The sequence below is a fragment of the Phascolarctos cinereus genome, unplaced genomic scaffold, assembly GCF_003287225.1.
Source record: "Phascolarctos cinereus isolate Bilbo 61053 unplaced genomic scaffold, phaCin_HiC Scaffold_5;HRSCAF=322, whole genome shotgun sequence".
NCBI lineage: Eukaryota > Metazoa > Chordata > Mammalia > Diprotodontia > Phascolarctidae > Phascolarctos > Phascolarctos cinereus.
The window spans coordinates 177,010,381-177,026,167 of NW_027555958.1; the positions used below are offsets into that span (position 1 = coordinate 177,010,381).

General features: G+C 35.3%; 1 protein-coding gene across 1 annotated transcript in view; it reads left to right on the forward strand.

Annotated features, from left to right (window-relative positions):
• RNGTT (RNA guanylyltransferase and 5'-phosphatase) overlaps positions 1 to 15,434 on the forward strand; it is a 348,213-nt gene extending 332,779 nt beyond the window's left edge. Inside the window, exons 15-16 of the mRNA XM_020963066.2 lie at positions 8,022 to 8,145; positions 12,764 to 15,434. Coding sequence (XP_020818725.1) covers positions 8,022 to 8,145; positions 12,764 to 12,927 — 288 coding nt within the window. The 3' untranslated portion in view covers positions 12,928 to 15,434. The remainder of the gene's footprint in view (positions 1 to 8,021; positions 8,146 to 12,763) is intronic.
• Positions 15,435 to 15,787: the final 353 nt, after the last annotated feature.

Here is a 15,787-nt window from a genome sequence, read left to right on the forward strand (position 1 = left end):
TATATATATATATATATACACACATACATACATATATATATACACATACATACATACATACATATATATATATACATTATATATATACACACATACATACATATATATATACACATACATACATATATATATATACATACATACATACATATATATATATATATATATATATATATATATATATATATATATATATATATATATATATATATATATATATATATAGGAAAACCAAACAGCTCAGCAAAACAACCAACACCTCAACCAATTCTGATGAAATATTCCACACTTATAACACTCCACCTCTACAAGGAAGAAAGGGAAATGAATTTTTATGGTCTTAGAAATTTTGTGCAGCAAGATCTGCTTTTTGAAAATCATCAGGATTTTAAAGATTAACCCAAACTATTTATGTAAGTCTTCAGATCTATAATGCTTTCTTAGCATAACTTTAAATTAAAAAAAGAATTCAATGCATAGTTCTACCAGGTAATCCATCTCATAATCACTTCAGCCTGTGTAGGATTCATACATCTTCAGTCATCCCTGAAGTGTTTATCTGGGGAAATCTCCCTTCCTTAAGCCATTACTTCAACCCTCAAAACATTAAAAGTTCCATCTTGCTAATAAATATTAAAACTGATACTATTATGGGATAAAAATACTATATAAGGGAGGCCTCTGTCTTCCTTATTCTTTAAACAGAGATTATAGAGTGGAAGTGATTTTACAGTTGAGATTCTGCCTGTCTCTGCTGTTTGCTTTTCCTCATGATGTTATCTGAGTAACTGCTAAATTAAAAATTTCAACTTATTGGTTATAGAACTGTAAGAGACCTTAGAGATTAAATCTATTTCCCTCATTTCACCACTGAGGAAATTGAGGCCCAATTAAGTTAAGTGACTTGCCCAAGATCCCACAGAAAGTAAGCAGCAGAAACAAGTCCTTAGCTTCCAATCCTCTTCTCTTTACGCTTCACCCTGCACCAATCTCTTCTGTTCCTTCCTGAGCCAGTGTTGAGAATCTTCCGTAGTATCAATGTGTATGCTATTGATCAAGAATAAGATCTTTCCTGAAATTTTATATTCCTTCAAACTTCAACTATTTTTAAATTTACCAAAACCTCACTAACCCTGGGAATTAAGGAAACAGACTATCTAAACTGTAGAATGGTTTTTAAGAAATTCAGTTTTGTGCATTCAAGTAATTAGTTTTAGGAGACTTAGGGATTCAGTTGTAGGATTGTTTTAATAAATAGGTAAAAAAAAAAAGAGTTTGGGGTTTAACATGTTAAATATTTGTCTTTTTAGCTTCTCTTGACCACACCTGCCCATAGTAATCTCTCCCTCCTGATTCATAGAGCTTACTGTCTCTACCATTCTTCCAATAATTATTTATTTCCTTCAGTTTCAGTAAATATTTAGGGGCCATCATAGCCATGGATTTAGAGCCAAAAGAGAGATTAGAGATCATTTAGTCCAACCCCTTCATTACACAAAGGAGAAAACTAAGGCCCAGAGAAATAATTTGTCCAAAGGTAGTAAATTACAGTGTCAAGATTTGAACTCAAGTCCTCTAACTCCAAATTCATTTTCTTAAAGTTAAGTCTGATTATGCCACTCCCTTCCTCCCCAAATAAACTCTAGTGACTCCCTACTTCCTCCAGGATCAAATACACAATTTTCTGTTTGGTGTTTAAAGCCTTTCATAACCTAGCTCCCTTCTACGTTTCCAGACATGTACTATTTGATTCAATGCTACTGGCCTTATTGATGGTCCAGGAATAAGACACTCCATTTCTTGGCTCTACAGAACTATATAGAACTAGATTTTCTCATCCTCTATGCCTAGAATGCTCTCCCCTTTCAATTTTGCCTACTTGCTTCCCTGGCTTCTTTCTCATCTTTCACAGGAAACCCTAAATTTGAGTGCTTTCCCTCCCTTAATTATTTCCTTTTTGTCTTGTATATAGCTTACTCTGTACACAGTTGCTTGTGAGGTCCTTGAGGTCAGGATCTATCTTTTGCCTCTTTTTGTGTCCCTAGCATTTAGCACATTGCCGTTATGTTTGTTGACTGACTGGCATTGTTTTTTCCATCTATCTATTTATCTGTCTGTCTATCTATACACACATATGTAAACATTATATGTATTATATATGCATACATAATTTTGAAATAAGCTTACCAATGCACTTGCTGAAGTGTTTAATAAATTCTAGCTCAAAAGGAGATTGTAGACATACCATACTATACTTGTAGATGGGACAGAGAGATATACCTTAGATGAGAGTACTGTTACGTGGAATTGGAACTGAGCAAATGACTTGGTGGAGTGAATAATCATTAAAGCATCAATATCAACTTGGCTGGAAGTCTCTAGTGAAATGTCCCAGGTATCTCTCCTTTTCCTCTTTTTACCAGCATTTCATGAAGACATAAATGGTATGTTTGTCAAATTTACAAATGACACAAAGCTTAGAAAAATGGCTAATATATTATTTGATAGTCCTGATCCAAAAACATCTCATCAGGTCAGATATAATGAGAAGAAATTTAAAAGTACAATATAAATGTTAACTATTATTAATGTTATTATTATTAACAAGGACAAATGTAAAGTTCTGTTTGGGTTTAAAATATCATCATAACAGCATGATCTATTACTGTCCAAAACAAATGCAGAATTACACTGAATTAAGAGAAGCAGAACAAGGGAGTTGGGTTTTGCTATTTGCTGGTCTGATCAAGACACATTTGAAGTACTGTGTTCACTTCTGGATACCACATTTTAGGAAAGACATAAGATGCATAGCATCCAAAAGAGTTCACTTAAGATGGTAAGGCATTGTGCTAAGCATTGTGGATACAAATACAGTCAATCAATAAACATTTATTAAGCACTCTCTATGTGCTAGTCAGTATGCTAAACTGGAGATTTTAAAAAGAAGCAAAAGAAAATTCCCGGTTCTCGAGTAGTTTACAATTTAATGGGGGAGACAGCATGCAAACAGATACAAAGGAAGCTACATACAGGATAAATGGGAGATAATTAACAGAGGGAAGGCATGGGATTAAGAAGGTTGGGGAAAGTTTCCTGTAGAAGGTGGGATTTTAGTTGAGATTTAAAGGAGGTCAGTAGTTAGGGTGGAGGAGGGAAAGTATTCCAGGTATAGGGGACTGCCAGAGAAAATGCCTGCAGCTGAGAGATGGAATGTCTTGTTAATGGAATAGCCAGGAGTTAAGTATCACTAGATAGAAGAGTAAGTGTTGGTAAATAAGAAGGAAGAGGAAGCAGACACAGGTAGGAGAGGCTTTGAATGCCAAATGGAGAGTTTTGTATTTGCTCCTGGAAACAATAAGAAGCCATTAGAGTTTGTTGGGGGGCAGTGTGTGTGTGACATGATCAGACATGCATTTTAGGAAAATGACTTTAGTGGATAAATGGAGAATAGATTGGAATAGGGAGATACTTGAGGCAAGCGCACCCCATCAGCAGTCATTTGCAGTACTCCAGGTGTGAGGTGATGAGATCCTGCACCAGAGTGGTAGCAGTGTCAGAGGAGAGAAGGGGGCATATACAAGAGATGTTGCAAAAGTGAAATCAACAAGCTTTGGCAACAGTTTGTATATAGTGGGTAAGAGATAGTGAGGAGTCTAGGATGATTTGTGGCTTGCAATGCTGAGGGAGTGGGCGGATGTTGTTGCTCTCTATAGTCATAGAAAAGATAGGAGGGGAGGAGGGTTTGGAGGAAAGATAACGAGTTCTGTTTTGGACATATTTAGTATAAGATGTTTGAAATGGCTGAAAAGCAGTTGGAGATGTGAGATTGGAGGTCAGCAGAGAGTTTGGGGCAGGATAGGTAGAATTGAAAAAGACAAAAGCAAGGCAGTCCCTGCCATCAAGGAGCTTACATTTTAATAGAAGGAAAACAGCACAGATAGGGGATGAGGTGGCCTGTAAAGGGTATTTGGTCTGAGAATTCATAAGGATGATGAATTGAACAGTTCTACATTTAATTGATATGCCCTTTCTGTAAGTAACAATAGTATTGATCTGAAAGCAAGAGGTGAGGGGGATTGGAGTATATTTGTGGACGCAGAGTGGAAAGTGTCCCATGTGAAAAAGCATGGTTGGATCTGAACTATTTAGATATAGCAGACTTCTGTCATTCAGGAAAGCACAGGCCCAAAGTGGGAGTTCAGTGGTATCATCAATACAATAGCTGAAAATGGTGATATGAATAAGTATTCTATAGGAAGATAGCTAAAGGAATTGGGGATGTGTGGCCTGATGGAAAGAAGCCCACAGGTGGAGTTTCTATCATTGTCTTCAAGTATTTAAAGCTCTCATGTAGAAGAGGAAATTGACTTTTTCTGGTTGGCCTCAGAGGGTTGATCTAGAAGCATCAGATGGAAGTAGCAAGAGGCACATTTAAGCTTAATATAAAGAAAAACTTCTTACAAGTAGAGCTACATAACAGTGGAATGGTAGGTTGTTGTCCTTTGTTCCTGAAGAGGACCAAAATGAAATCACTATGTTGGAGTCAAAGTACAGTGTATCTGACTGTGGCTGATCAGACCAATATAACGTGGCCAACCCATCAGAGTTGTGCTCTCTGTAGTAAAGTTTGAATGCTTGGCAATTTAGCTCCAGAAGGGACCTCAGTGTCCGGTACATTACTTTGCCAGGTGACTTACTAGAAGTGTAGTGTGTTCTCCCTCACTGAAGGGTGTAAAGACAGCTTTTAGGAAATGTTGTAGAACAAGAATTATACATACCCTGGAAGGAGTATGAGAAGCTTGTTTAGTGGATGTGAAAAATAGTTACTAAATAACTATACTATTAAGTTGAACTATTAGTGAAAAATAATTGTGGACTGGGGTTGTAAAATTTTGGGGGATACTTTCAGAAGCATATCTCACTAAAAATGTTCATTGTTGTTCAGTCATGTCCAATTCTTTGTGACCCCTATTTAGGGTTTTCTTGGCATAGATATTGGAGTGGTTTGCCATTTCCTTCTCCAGTCCATTTTACAGATTAGGAAATGGAGGTAAACAGGATTAAGTGACTTGCCCAGGGTCACAAAGCTAGTGAGTGTCTGAAGCCAGATTTGAACTCAGAAAGACGAGTCATCCTGACTCCAGGCCCGGTGCTCTATCCACTGCACCACCTAGCTGTCCCTTAAACATGTTCCCAAGCTTCTAATTCTACTTCTAATGAATTATCTCTGAATCAGAAATCTCAGTCCTATTCTTAAATCCAAAGCAAGAAACAAGCTGGAAGCTGAAAATGATATATAAGGTATCTCTTTCAAAAAACTATATTGAGAATAAAACAGTTTGACAAAAATTAAATCAAGGGTCTCACTAATTTATTTGGCTATATTCTGATAAACATTTAACATTTTTATGATACTAAAAATGGTATTTAAGAAATAAATTTTTCTTTATGGAAAATGAATCCATTAATTTTATTTTTATATGCACATGTTTGTAAACTATAGAATTTATTTCCTTTCGTATTGAATAGTGGGCATGAGAAGTTTTAATAAAAGCTAAATAGTACAGGAACAGAAAAAGCAGTATCTCTTGTTGTAGGAAATGTTTTTGATTACATGGATTACACTCAAAGTGGCTCTAAGTTTGCTTCCAAAGCTTTGATTTGTGATCTATGGTATTTTGGGAACTTTGTTCTCAAGTAATTTAAACATATCAGGTTTAACACAAGGAAATGTGGTCCCAGCCCCTGCCTAGATTAGAGTTTAAATTAGTAGAGTAATAGAAAAGTTTTGCTGCCTGTGGTTACATTATGTCTTCATATAGTCCCAAGAATTAGAGAAGAGCAAATATCATGGTGGTGGTTGTTCTTATTGATATATTTGTGTATTTCCTTTTTTGATTATAATATTTATATCACTTTCCTCACCTTACATTTATCGACATCATGATGAAACAGCTCAAAGTAATTACAGTGACAAACAAGAGAGTGTTTTGAAACTAAAATTAAGTTTATACTGTGATACTCACCATTTTCTTAATTTGGTCCTTGTAAACTTTCCTCAGTTTCTATCAAATGAGGAATATTATTTCATCTGTTAAGGTCATTTAAACTGCCTAACTCAGTGGGTATCATACCCCACTGGATTGCCTTCTGGTAAGAATAATGAGCATTAATTAGGATCTATGAAAGGGAATAATCTGCTCTTATTGGACATAAAAATGTATCTGGGTCAGTGTAGTGGCAGGTGTTTGCATTCTGGAAAGCTCTGTCTCCTAGATTGCTAATGCATGGCCAAGTGAGTACATAGAGAGTTAATAATGCTGCTTAATTGCAGCAGTCAGATAGAGCAACACATAATTTATAGCTATTCTGAGACTGGGAACACAAGAGCGATAAACTATATGATAAAAACTTGTAGAGATTGATAGTAAAAGTACAAAAGAAGTAGATATCTTTTTCACTAGCTATTGATTTTTGTAAAAAGCATATGATATAATTCTCTTGATCTCTTATGAAAGCATCCTACCTTTCCAAGTTTTTTTTTTTTTGCTTTTACTGAAAAATATTTGTGATGTCTTTAGAAAGACACACAAATGAAAATTTTTGCCTCATTTTCTCAGCCTGGTATAATAGTTTTCATCTGGACTCCAAAGGTCTGGGGTCCAAATCTTGCATCCCCCTACTGTCTTTATGGTTTGGGGTGAATCTTTGGGACAAAAGCTTTTTGGCCTTAGTTTCCTCATCTAAGAATTTTTCTGTCTTTAAATTCTATGGTCCCATTAATGTAGATTTCTGGAAAAAAATGAATTCATGTTCCTATGTTGCCTTATACTCATTGTTTAATCTAAAGAAATAGTAAATTGCAAAGTAAATAGAAGGATAAATATATCAAAGAATGGATTTATTGAGTGGGTAGAAGAGAAATGCTTGACTTAGCTGACAAACTCTAATCTTTGTTTTCTCTTTGAAGTAAATGAGAATGTGAGTCAATCCAATATGACCTTTCTTAAAGGGAAACTAAATTATAGGGTTTTCATGTACATATGCAATTAATAAATCCATGGATTGAGAGTCTTTAAAAAGTTTCTGCCTTACATATTCCTAGGTGTTAATTAAAGCCCTGAATTGCTATAGGCACAGAGATGAGAACATTTCAAAGAATGTTTATAATGCTAAATGATTTCAGTCTACCAAATTGTGAGGGAAAAGTGTTACCCATGCAAGATAAAAATAGAATTAAAATATTACCACGAGTGGCATTCGATTTGAAAATTGAGAAGTAAGCTCAGGTTTCTGTTTATGAGAAGCTTCCTAGGAGTTCAGTGAAATATCTTTTAAAAGGTTCATAAGTCTCCATGGATACTTGGTGACTTTCATATAGTACATGATGTGATCCATAGTAAATCATCTATGATGGAAAGCCAAAATGGTAGCAAAATTAAAGTTAGCTTAATTTAAAAATTAATGCAGATTCTTAAATGGAATGGTCAGCTTAGGAAATAGCTTCTTGGTTAATTGTCTTTTAGGCAAAAGATTAAGAACCACATTCATTATTTCTTTGGCAAGTTTTTCTTTTTTTTTTTTAATTGGAAAAGGGAATTCCTTAGTCTTTGAAATGTGACTTTGAGGGTGGAGACCTTTCTAAAAGGTGTTGAAAGTCAGAAAGTGTCTTCCTTTCTTAAACTACCAGTGACGAAGACACAATGGAAAGGGTTTGTCCCCATGGTAACATATTTGCATTTGGCAAACCAGAAGTGGCTGGTTTTTGCTTGGTGGTATAATTGCTATATATTGACAGCAGATTTCAAAACTATTTATAAAACGTCGGGTAGATGAGCATATGTACAAGGAGGGTGCGCATACCACATCACTAAGCTTGATTAGACATTTATGATGACAGAGAACTAGGCATAGATTACTGAGGTGTTTTTGGCATTTCATAATATGTCTGTCACACTGAAGGCACAAAGGTTTTCAAGTGATTTAAAACATTTCTCTCAATTCTCTTTTTAAACCAGGTGACAAAAGAACTAAAACAATATGACAATAAAATTATAGAATGCAAATTTGAGAACAACAGCTGGGTCTTCATGAGACAGAGAACAGACAAAAGCTTTCCAAATGCTTATAACACTGCCATGGGTAAGTAAAGTATGGTAACCTTCTGACCGCTGTTAGCTTATTGAGAAGAACATAGTTATGGTTTGAGAACCAAGAATGTAACTGTTTCTTTGTCCGTATTTATTAGGACTGAGAGATTATCAGATTTAATGCCTGATTTGACTGGGGACATCTCACTATAGACCTGTTTAGCCTTTATTGTAATTTGTCCTCATCCTTCCCAGGACTACATTAACTTGAGCTGATGCACCAAGGAAAGATGCTTTGGCAGGATAACAAACTATACAAGTTGAATTTGTTGAACAAAAAAAGCCATGGTAATTTCAGCTCTATTCAAAACAGCAAAAATTATTGTTTGCCAGATGGAAAAGGACAAAATTAGTAGGGGAAAATGTAATTTCAAGCTCCTAAAATAGTTTTACAAACAATGGAGAACAAAGTAAATGAAAGCCATAAAAAATGCCGTCCTTTTACTATTGTTAGGGCTTTAAATTCTTCAGATAAAACTGGATTGTTTTTGGAATTCAGAAAACTGTATGTCTTTTAAATGGACAGACAGGGATTAATTGAAGTTTATAAAGTAAATTTCTGTTCCTAAGAGTTGTTATTTTCAACTTAATTTAAAAGTGTTAACTTTCCATCCTCATCTGGCAACCATTTTGTTGAGTTATAGGCCCACAATGAAAGATGATGAAGGTGATGATGATGGTGATTATAATTAGCTTGTGAGGAAAAGTGAGCAAAGTAGCTTATATGGTTTGTAGAACCAGATAATATACTATTCTGTCTGTCTTTTTAAAAGATGCTTTAGTAAGTCAAAGTTGCGAAAAGAATGTTTTTACTCATTTTCACCCATTGAACTGCTGATGTCACTGTCCAGTGTCAATGAATCTAAAGTACATTTACTGTTTTTAAAAAATGACTTTATATTATGCTACATTAAGACTGATACAGCAAAAAAAGAGGGTTTCTTATGTCTTTGGGAAACAAAGTATTCCTTGAGAAATAAATAAATGCCTTCAGGAAACAGGGAGCCATATTGGAGAGCCCAGGACACTAAATAACCCCTTCCCTTCCTCCTATTCCCAAGGTTACTGGGGAAAATCTTTTCACTTGAATGAACTGGTGCTCCGTAGAAGTCCTATATGAGACTTGACTCTTCCTAGAGAGCAATATTTCCATTTGTGCAAGGGAGACGCCTTCCTTCCAAAATACCAAAATAAGGCAGAATTAGGGGGGAGGGGGCATAAAAAACTAATTATTAACAAATGTTTCCCTTTTAAAAATAAACTATTTAAGATTAGTCAAAATCAGACCACTTAAAAGGATAACTGGATAGTTGCATTATAAATGACTACATTTGCTGTAAAAGAGAATGTAAGCTTCTTGAGGATAAGGGCTTTTTCTATTTTTTTCTCTCTGTCTCACAGCTTACAATAGTGCAGGGGGGTGGGGAGCCTGTGGCCTTCAGGCCACATGTAGCTTTCTAGATCCCTGGGGGTGGCTTTTTGACTGAGTCCAAGTTTTACACAGTAAATAAAATCCCCTTTTATTAAGGGGATTTGTTCTGTAAAGTTTAGACTTAAAGGGCCACACTTGAGGCCGCAGGTTCCCCACCCCTGGAATAGTGCCTTGTACATATTATAAATTCTTATTAATACCTACTTGTACTTAAAAATACTTGTTGAATTAAATCCATGTATTAAAAAGATGAACTTTTTCTAAAGTATTACTATTAGAACTTAGTTGATGTGATCTCTGGCTAGGATCAGAGTTGAGTTGGAAAATAGGGATATATTAAGCCAGCTGCTTTCTTATTTTGAAGAGGGAAATGTGAATGCTAGTTTATGTAATGTATATCATAGTTTTATAGTCTTTCCAAAACTAAAATCATAAATTTCTTTTTTATCTTTTTTTTATTAATTTATTTTGATTTGTCAACAATCACTTCCATATGCTTTTGATTTTAAAATTTTTCTCCCTCTTCCTCCCCACCACCCTCCCCATGATGGCACACAATCTGATACAGGCTATACATATACATTCCTATTAAACATGTTTTCACATTAGTGATGTTGTAAGTAAAAATTAGAACAAATAGGAGGAACCACCAGAAAGAGGAAACAAAACTCAACAGAAGAGAAAAAAAATAGCAGTTCAAATTCCATAGTTCTTTCTTTGGATGTGGATAGCATTTTCTGTCATGAGGCCTTTGGAGATGTCTTCTTAGATCCTTGTATTGCTGGGAAGTGTTAAGTTTATCAGTATTAGTCATCGTGCAACGTGGCTGTTATTGTGTACAATGTTCTCTTGGTTCTGCTCACTTCACTTAGCATCAGACCATGTAAGTCTTTCCAGGTTTTTCTGAAGTAAGCCTGTTCATCATTTCTTATAGCAGATGGTATTTCATTACATTCATATACCACAACTTGCTCAGCCATTCCCCAATTGATGGGCATCCTCTCAATTTCCAATTCTTTGCCACCACAAAAAAGAGCTGCTGTGAATATTTTTGTACATATGAGTCCTTTTCCAATTTGTATGATCACTTTAGGATATAGCCCTAGAAGTGCTATTGCTGGGTCAAAGGGTATATGCAATTTTATAACCCTTTGGGCATTCCAAATTGCTCTCCAAAATGGTTGGATCTATAAATTTCTTTTAAAAATTAAGAGCAGTACTGCCGAATTTGTATACCAAGAAAGAAATGTTTATTCCTTTAGCAATTTAGTTTTTAGTTTATTCAATAGGATTATTAAAGTGATTATAATCTATATGGCTAGATGTCACAAACAACCAAATAGGGTGTGTGTATGTGTGTGTGTGTGTCTGTTTGTGTCTGTGTGTGTGTGTGTGTGTCTGTGAGTGTGTTTAGGGGAGGGTAGCTCACCATAGAGAGCAACTGTGCTGATTTTTATTACTTTTGTAGCCATGGGTAAGTCCCTTGGCCTAGTTTCCTCTGAGGTCCCTTTCAGCTCTAGATCTATAATCATTTGATTCTTTGTACTTCTTCAGTGTACCCCTTTATGTAAAATAGTTTGTTATTATTCAGTCACATCCTATTCTTTGTGACCCCATGTACCCAAGCACGCAAAATACTGCCCATGGGATTTTGATGGCAGAGATATTGGAGTGATTTGCCATTTCCCTCTTCAGGGGATTAAGGCAAACAGAAGTTAAGAGACTTGCCCAGGGTCACACAGGTAATATGTGTCTGAAATAGGATTTGAACTCAGGTCTTTCTGACTCCAAACCCTGCACTCTTTCCACTGAGCAACCTAACAGTAATTTGCATTGTAATTCTGTTTTATTTTAAAACAAAATTATTGAAGCCTTTTGTTGTTGTAACACATTCTTTTCCAAATATATCCCTGCCTCCCACCCAGCAAGTCATCCTTTTTAACTAAGATTTTTAAAAGCAAAAAACAAGCAGTTTAGGAAAACCAATGAACACATCAGTTGTGTGTGACAGTATATGGTATATTTCACATGAATTGTCCGACCCTCTCCTCTGAAAAGAAGGGAGAAGAATCCATTTTTCTTAACTCTTCTCTGGGGCCAGACCTATTTATCATAATCATACAGCATTCAGTTTTGTTTTATTGTTCTTTACATTTGCATTGTTGTCATTGTGTGTATTGTTTTTCTGGTTCGCTTATTTCACTCTGTATCAGTAGTATGAGTCTTTTCATGCTTCACTGAATTCTTCGTATTAATCTTTTTCTATGATATTCCAGTGTCTGGCACATAGTAAGTGCTGTGTAAATGTTAGCAGCCAGTACTGTTACTGCTACTACTGCTGCTACTGCTAGTACTACTACTACCACCACCACCACCACCACTACTAAATTAATATTCTATAATTTAACTATTTCCCAACTGATAAGCATCTCCTCTTCACTAGTTCTTTGCTATCACAAAAAAGTGTTATACATATTTTGGTGTATATTGACTTCCTTGGAGTACATGCCTAATAATGGTATCTCTGAGTCAAAGAATATGGATGTTTTAGTTACTTTTTAAAAAAGCTTAATTCCAGGGGCAGCTAGGTGGTGCAGTGGATAGAGCTCTAGCCTTGGAGTCATGAGGACCTGAGTTCAAATCCGTCCTCAGACACTTAACACTTACTAGCTGTGTGACCCTGGGCAAATCACTTAACCCCATTGCTTAGCAAGAAAAAAAAAAGCTTAATTCCAAATTACTATCCAGAATGATTGGACAGTTTCACAACTCCACTAATTCTGTCTTATTATGCCTGTTGTCCTGTATTTTCAATGACATTTCTATGTCCCATACAGTATCCAAAGTACTTTCTATGAGATTGTCACCTAGCACCTAGTAAGTGTTTGTCAGATGAATGAATGGTTACTCCTGAGCACAAACAAGAGAGTGGTAATTTTTCAATTTAATATTAATCTTCAAATTAAGAATTGTTTGCATCACTTCATTTCAGTGCAACAAAACTTACTAAAACAAGGTAACAAGGAAGATGGGGAAACAATTGGAATGTGTTGTCCATGTCTTCTGAAATATAAGTTCCCCGGCCCTTTGTGTTACTCTTTACCACTAACATTCCATTATGCAGAATTGGCTTTATTAGCCCTAAAATGAGCTGTTATTCTTTTCTTTTTGTCCCTAGCTGTATGTAACAGCATTTCAAACCCAGTCACCAAGGAGATCCTCTTTGAATTCATTGACAGATGCATGACAGCTTCTCAAGGACAAGCACGGAAGCATCATTTGGACCCAGACGCAGAGCTCATGCCTCCTCCACCTCCCAAAAAGCCACGTCCTGGCATCTAATTTCAGGGTTTAGAAACAAATAAGTGGAAAAAGCCTGATATTGCTTTACAGTTTTATAGCCAGAGGAACTGAAAAAAAAATGATGGGCTATACATTTGAGAGGAGGGAGGAAGAATAACAAAAACCAGTATTGTAGCTGTCCTGTAAATATTTGATGCATTTTCTCCAGTGCATCATGGACTTGAACATTCTCTTTTTACTTGATAAACACAAGCTTACCTTGTAAAATCTGAAGTTTAAACTATCCAAAGGTTTAGATAAGATTAGAATCAATGGAAAGAGGCCTTGTTTATATATGGATAACTTTCACCTTTAATTTATAATGTTACTAATCTGGAACTGTGAGTACAGGAAACACTGTATTTTTAGGGACTGTCTTTCAAAAATAGTAAAGTTGCAAACTTTTTCTTTTTGTAAGCAATGGAGTTTGTCTCATTTATCACAGATTTCCTACATTTCAGAGATTGATGTGTTTAAAAAAAATAGAATTGTTTGAGTATAATACTAGTAAAATGAGTTTTACTCATTTTAATGCTTTTTGTGGGAGGGAAATATTAAAAAAAAGTGAAACTATATTGTTGTAATTAACCTCCTTTCTAAAGGAAACCTGTTAGGTATTTTTATCTGTTTCTGTTATTTGAACTCTTGTATCTAATGTATAGTGTGCCAGTTTTAGCTTTGCTTTTTAAGCTTTTCCATAAAAAGTGAGCACACACCAAATCTCTATATGTAGCTCTCTCATACAAGACTATTTCTAATAGCAGGGCTACTTCAGCTTAACCCTCCACAGTGACAACACATTGTAAATGACATTAAACACACAACTCACTGTGATATGCAAGAGTGATAACCAATACAAATGATCTTGTGTTAGTTCCCCTGAACAAAACAGCAAAGGAAATGCCAGGTGACTTCTCTGATTAGGCAGTAATGTCAATGGAATAGAATACTATCATGGGAAAATGGTGTCCCACTCCTAAATAAATGCAGAGTCAAACACTAGACATTCATTGGAACTAAACATCAAGAAAACCAAGCCATTTATTTTCTTAACCAATGTTGGCTGTTCTATATCAGTGACATTATTCTTGTGATACCAAATGAATAAATAAATTGATTGACATTTGTACTTGGGACAATCATCGAACCCTCTTCCATATTCTGATTGAAGAGCTTTATTTTGATTGGTGTGTAGAGAAATTATTCTAAGGCTAACCCAATTAATAACCAGTGTATTTTAAGAAGTTTAGATTTTAAAGGTTTACTGTACATGTATTGAAAAAGAATTTTCATGGACTACATTTTATATATGCATTACTGTTCAGGGGGTAATGTATGTTTTTCAAGATATACCTACACATGAAAAATCCAAATGGGTTATCTGGTCTGATTACCTGGCAGGATTTCATCTGTCAGGATTCAGTTGGTTATTACCAAAAATATGTTTCTATTCACATGGATTTTAATGTTTCTAAACAAAATTTTCTCTTGTATTGATTTTTCTATACGAAACACTAGGTTCATGCTTCGTGAAAGTGTTTTTATTTGTTCTACTGTGCTGTATAATATGTATTGTGGGTTCATCCTAATTGCCATTTTCGTGTTTCTTTGTGTCTGTCAGGATACTGAAAGGGTTAAATTAGCTGCTTACTGAAGTGATAGGTGAGAAGGGGAAAATGCTCATGTTTCCATAATACGTTTTATACAAAGTAAAATATAGGGAATTGCCTATGCAAGGTTACAAAATTGATTCTTTCCCACACTAATAAGCCTTACACAAATTTGAAGCAAAATTCCTATGCAACCCTGAAAGCTACTCCATGCATCATTGGGAGCAGTGATTTCCTTTCATCTAGCATATAGGTTTCTTACCAGACTACATAAAAATACAGCCCTTTTATGAAGAGAATTTACAATTTACTTTTGTCAATTATCTTTAGTATAGCTAAAATGTCTATGGTAATTGTAACCTTTTAAATGAGTTAAGTGAGAAGAATGTCTCTTTAATACTTCCAGATATTTTTTTCTCCTTGTCTATATGCATTTCACCAGAACTTTTCTTAATTTATCCTGTCTGGGTTTTTTTTTTTTAACTGCAGTGCAGTATAACAGTCTGTCTTCCAACTCTATCCTCTTTGGTTCCTGAGTGCATTCACTACTGTCCTCTACATCTTTAAAAGCAATCTAGAAGTAAACTAGAAATTAAATTTCCAGTACAAACCTAAAGCCAGACTTTAGGACAGCCGAAAGGAAGAGTTGAATCTTCTCTTCCCATCTCATCTCACTTAATACCATGTAAATTCTGGGACTTATCTTGTGGATGAGATAAAGAAAATTCTCAGCTTTTAAAACAGAGAATGTGAAGCCCTCAGATTTGTGGTTTGGAAAAGGTGTGAAATAACTGTCAATTTTTGCATAGATCATTTACTTTCAATTAAGTGCTCAGAAAATGGCTCCTAAAATTGTGTATCAAAGAGTATTTTAATAAAGCTACTGGTTTAAAATGATGGAAGCTCACTTGCTTTGTCGTACTGGTGAGCATTTGTTAGCACCTTGATGTCTGGAGGTGATTTTTTCCTCCCACTCATCCCCATTGCTGGCAATGGGTTGCTGCTACCAGCCACACTCCGGCTTTTCAGGTGCCAGAGATTTGCCATGTAGGCTAGAGAGCCCACACATGCCCTCCTTAAGAACCACAGCCTTTGATGTAAAAAAAAAAAATTATGAAGGTTGCTCTTGCTACTGTTGGAAAGGAATGGAGCGGGGAAAAACAGACAATTTTTATGATGCATTAGCGTTTATGTCTATTTGTTGTCATCTTAGCATTCTACTGTATTAAAAAGAACTCTGTTACATGTTA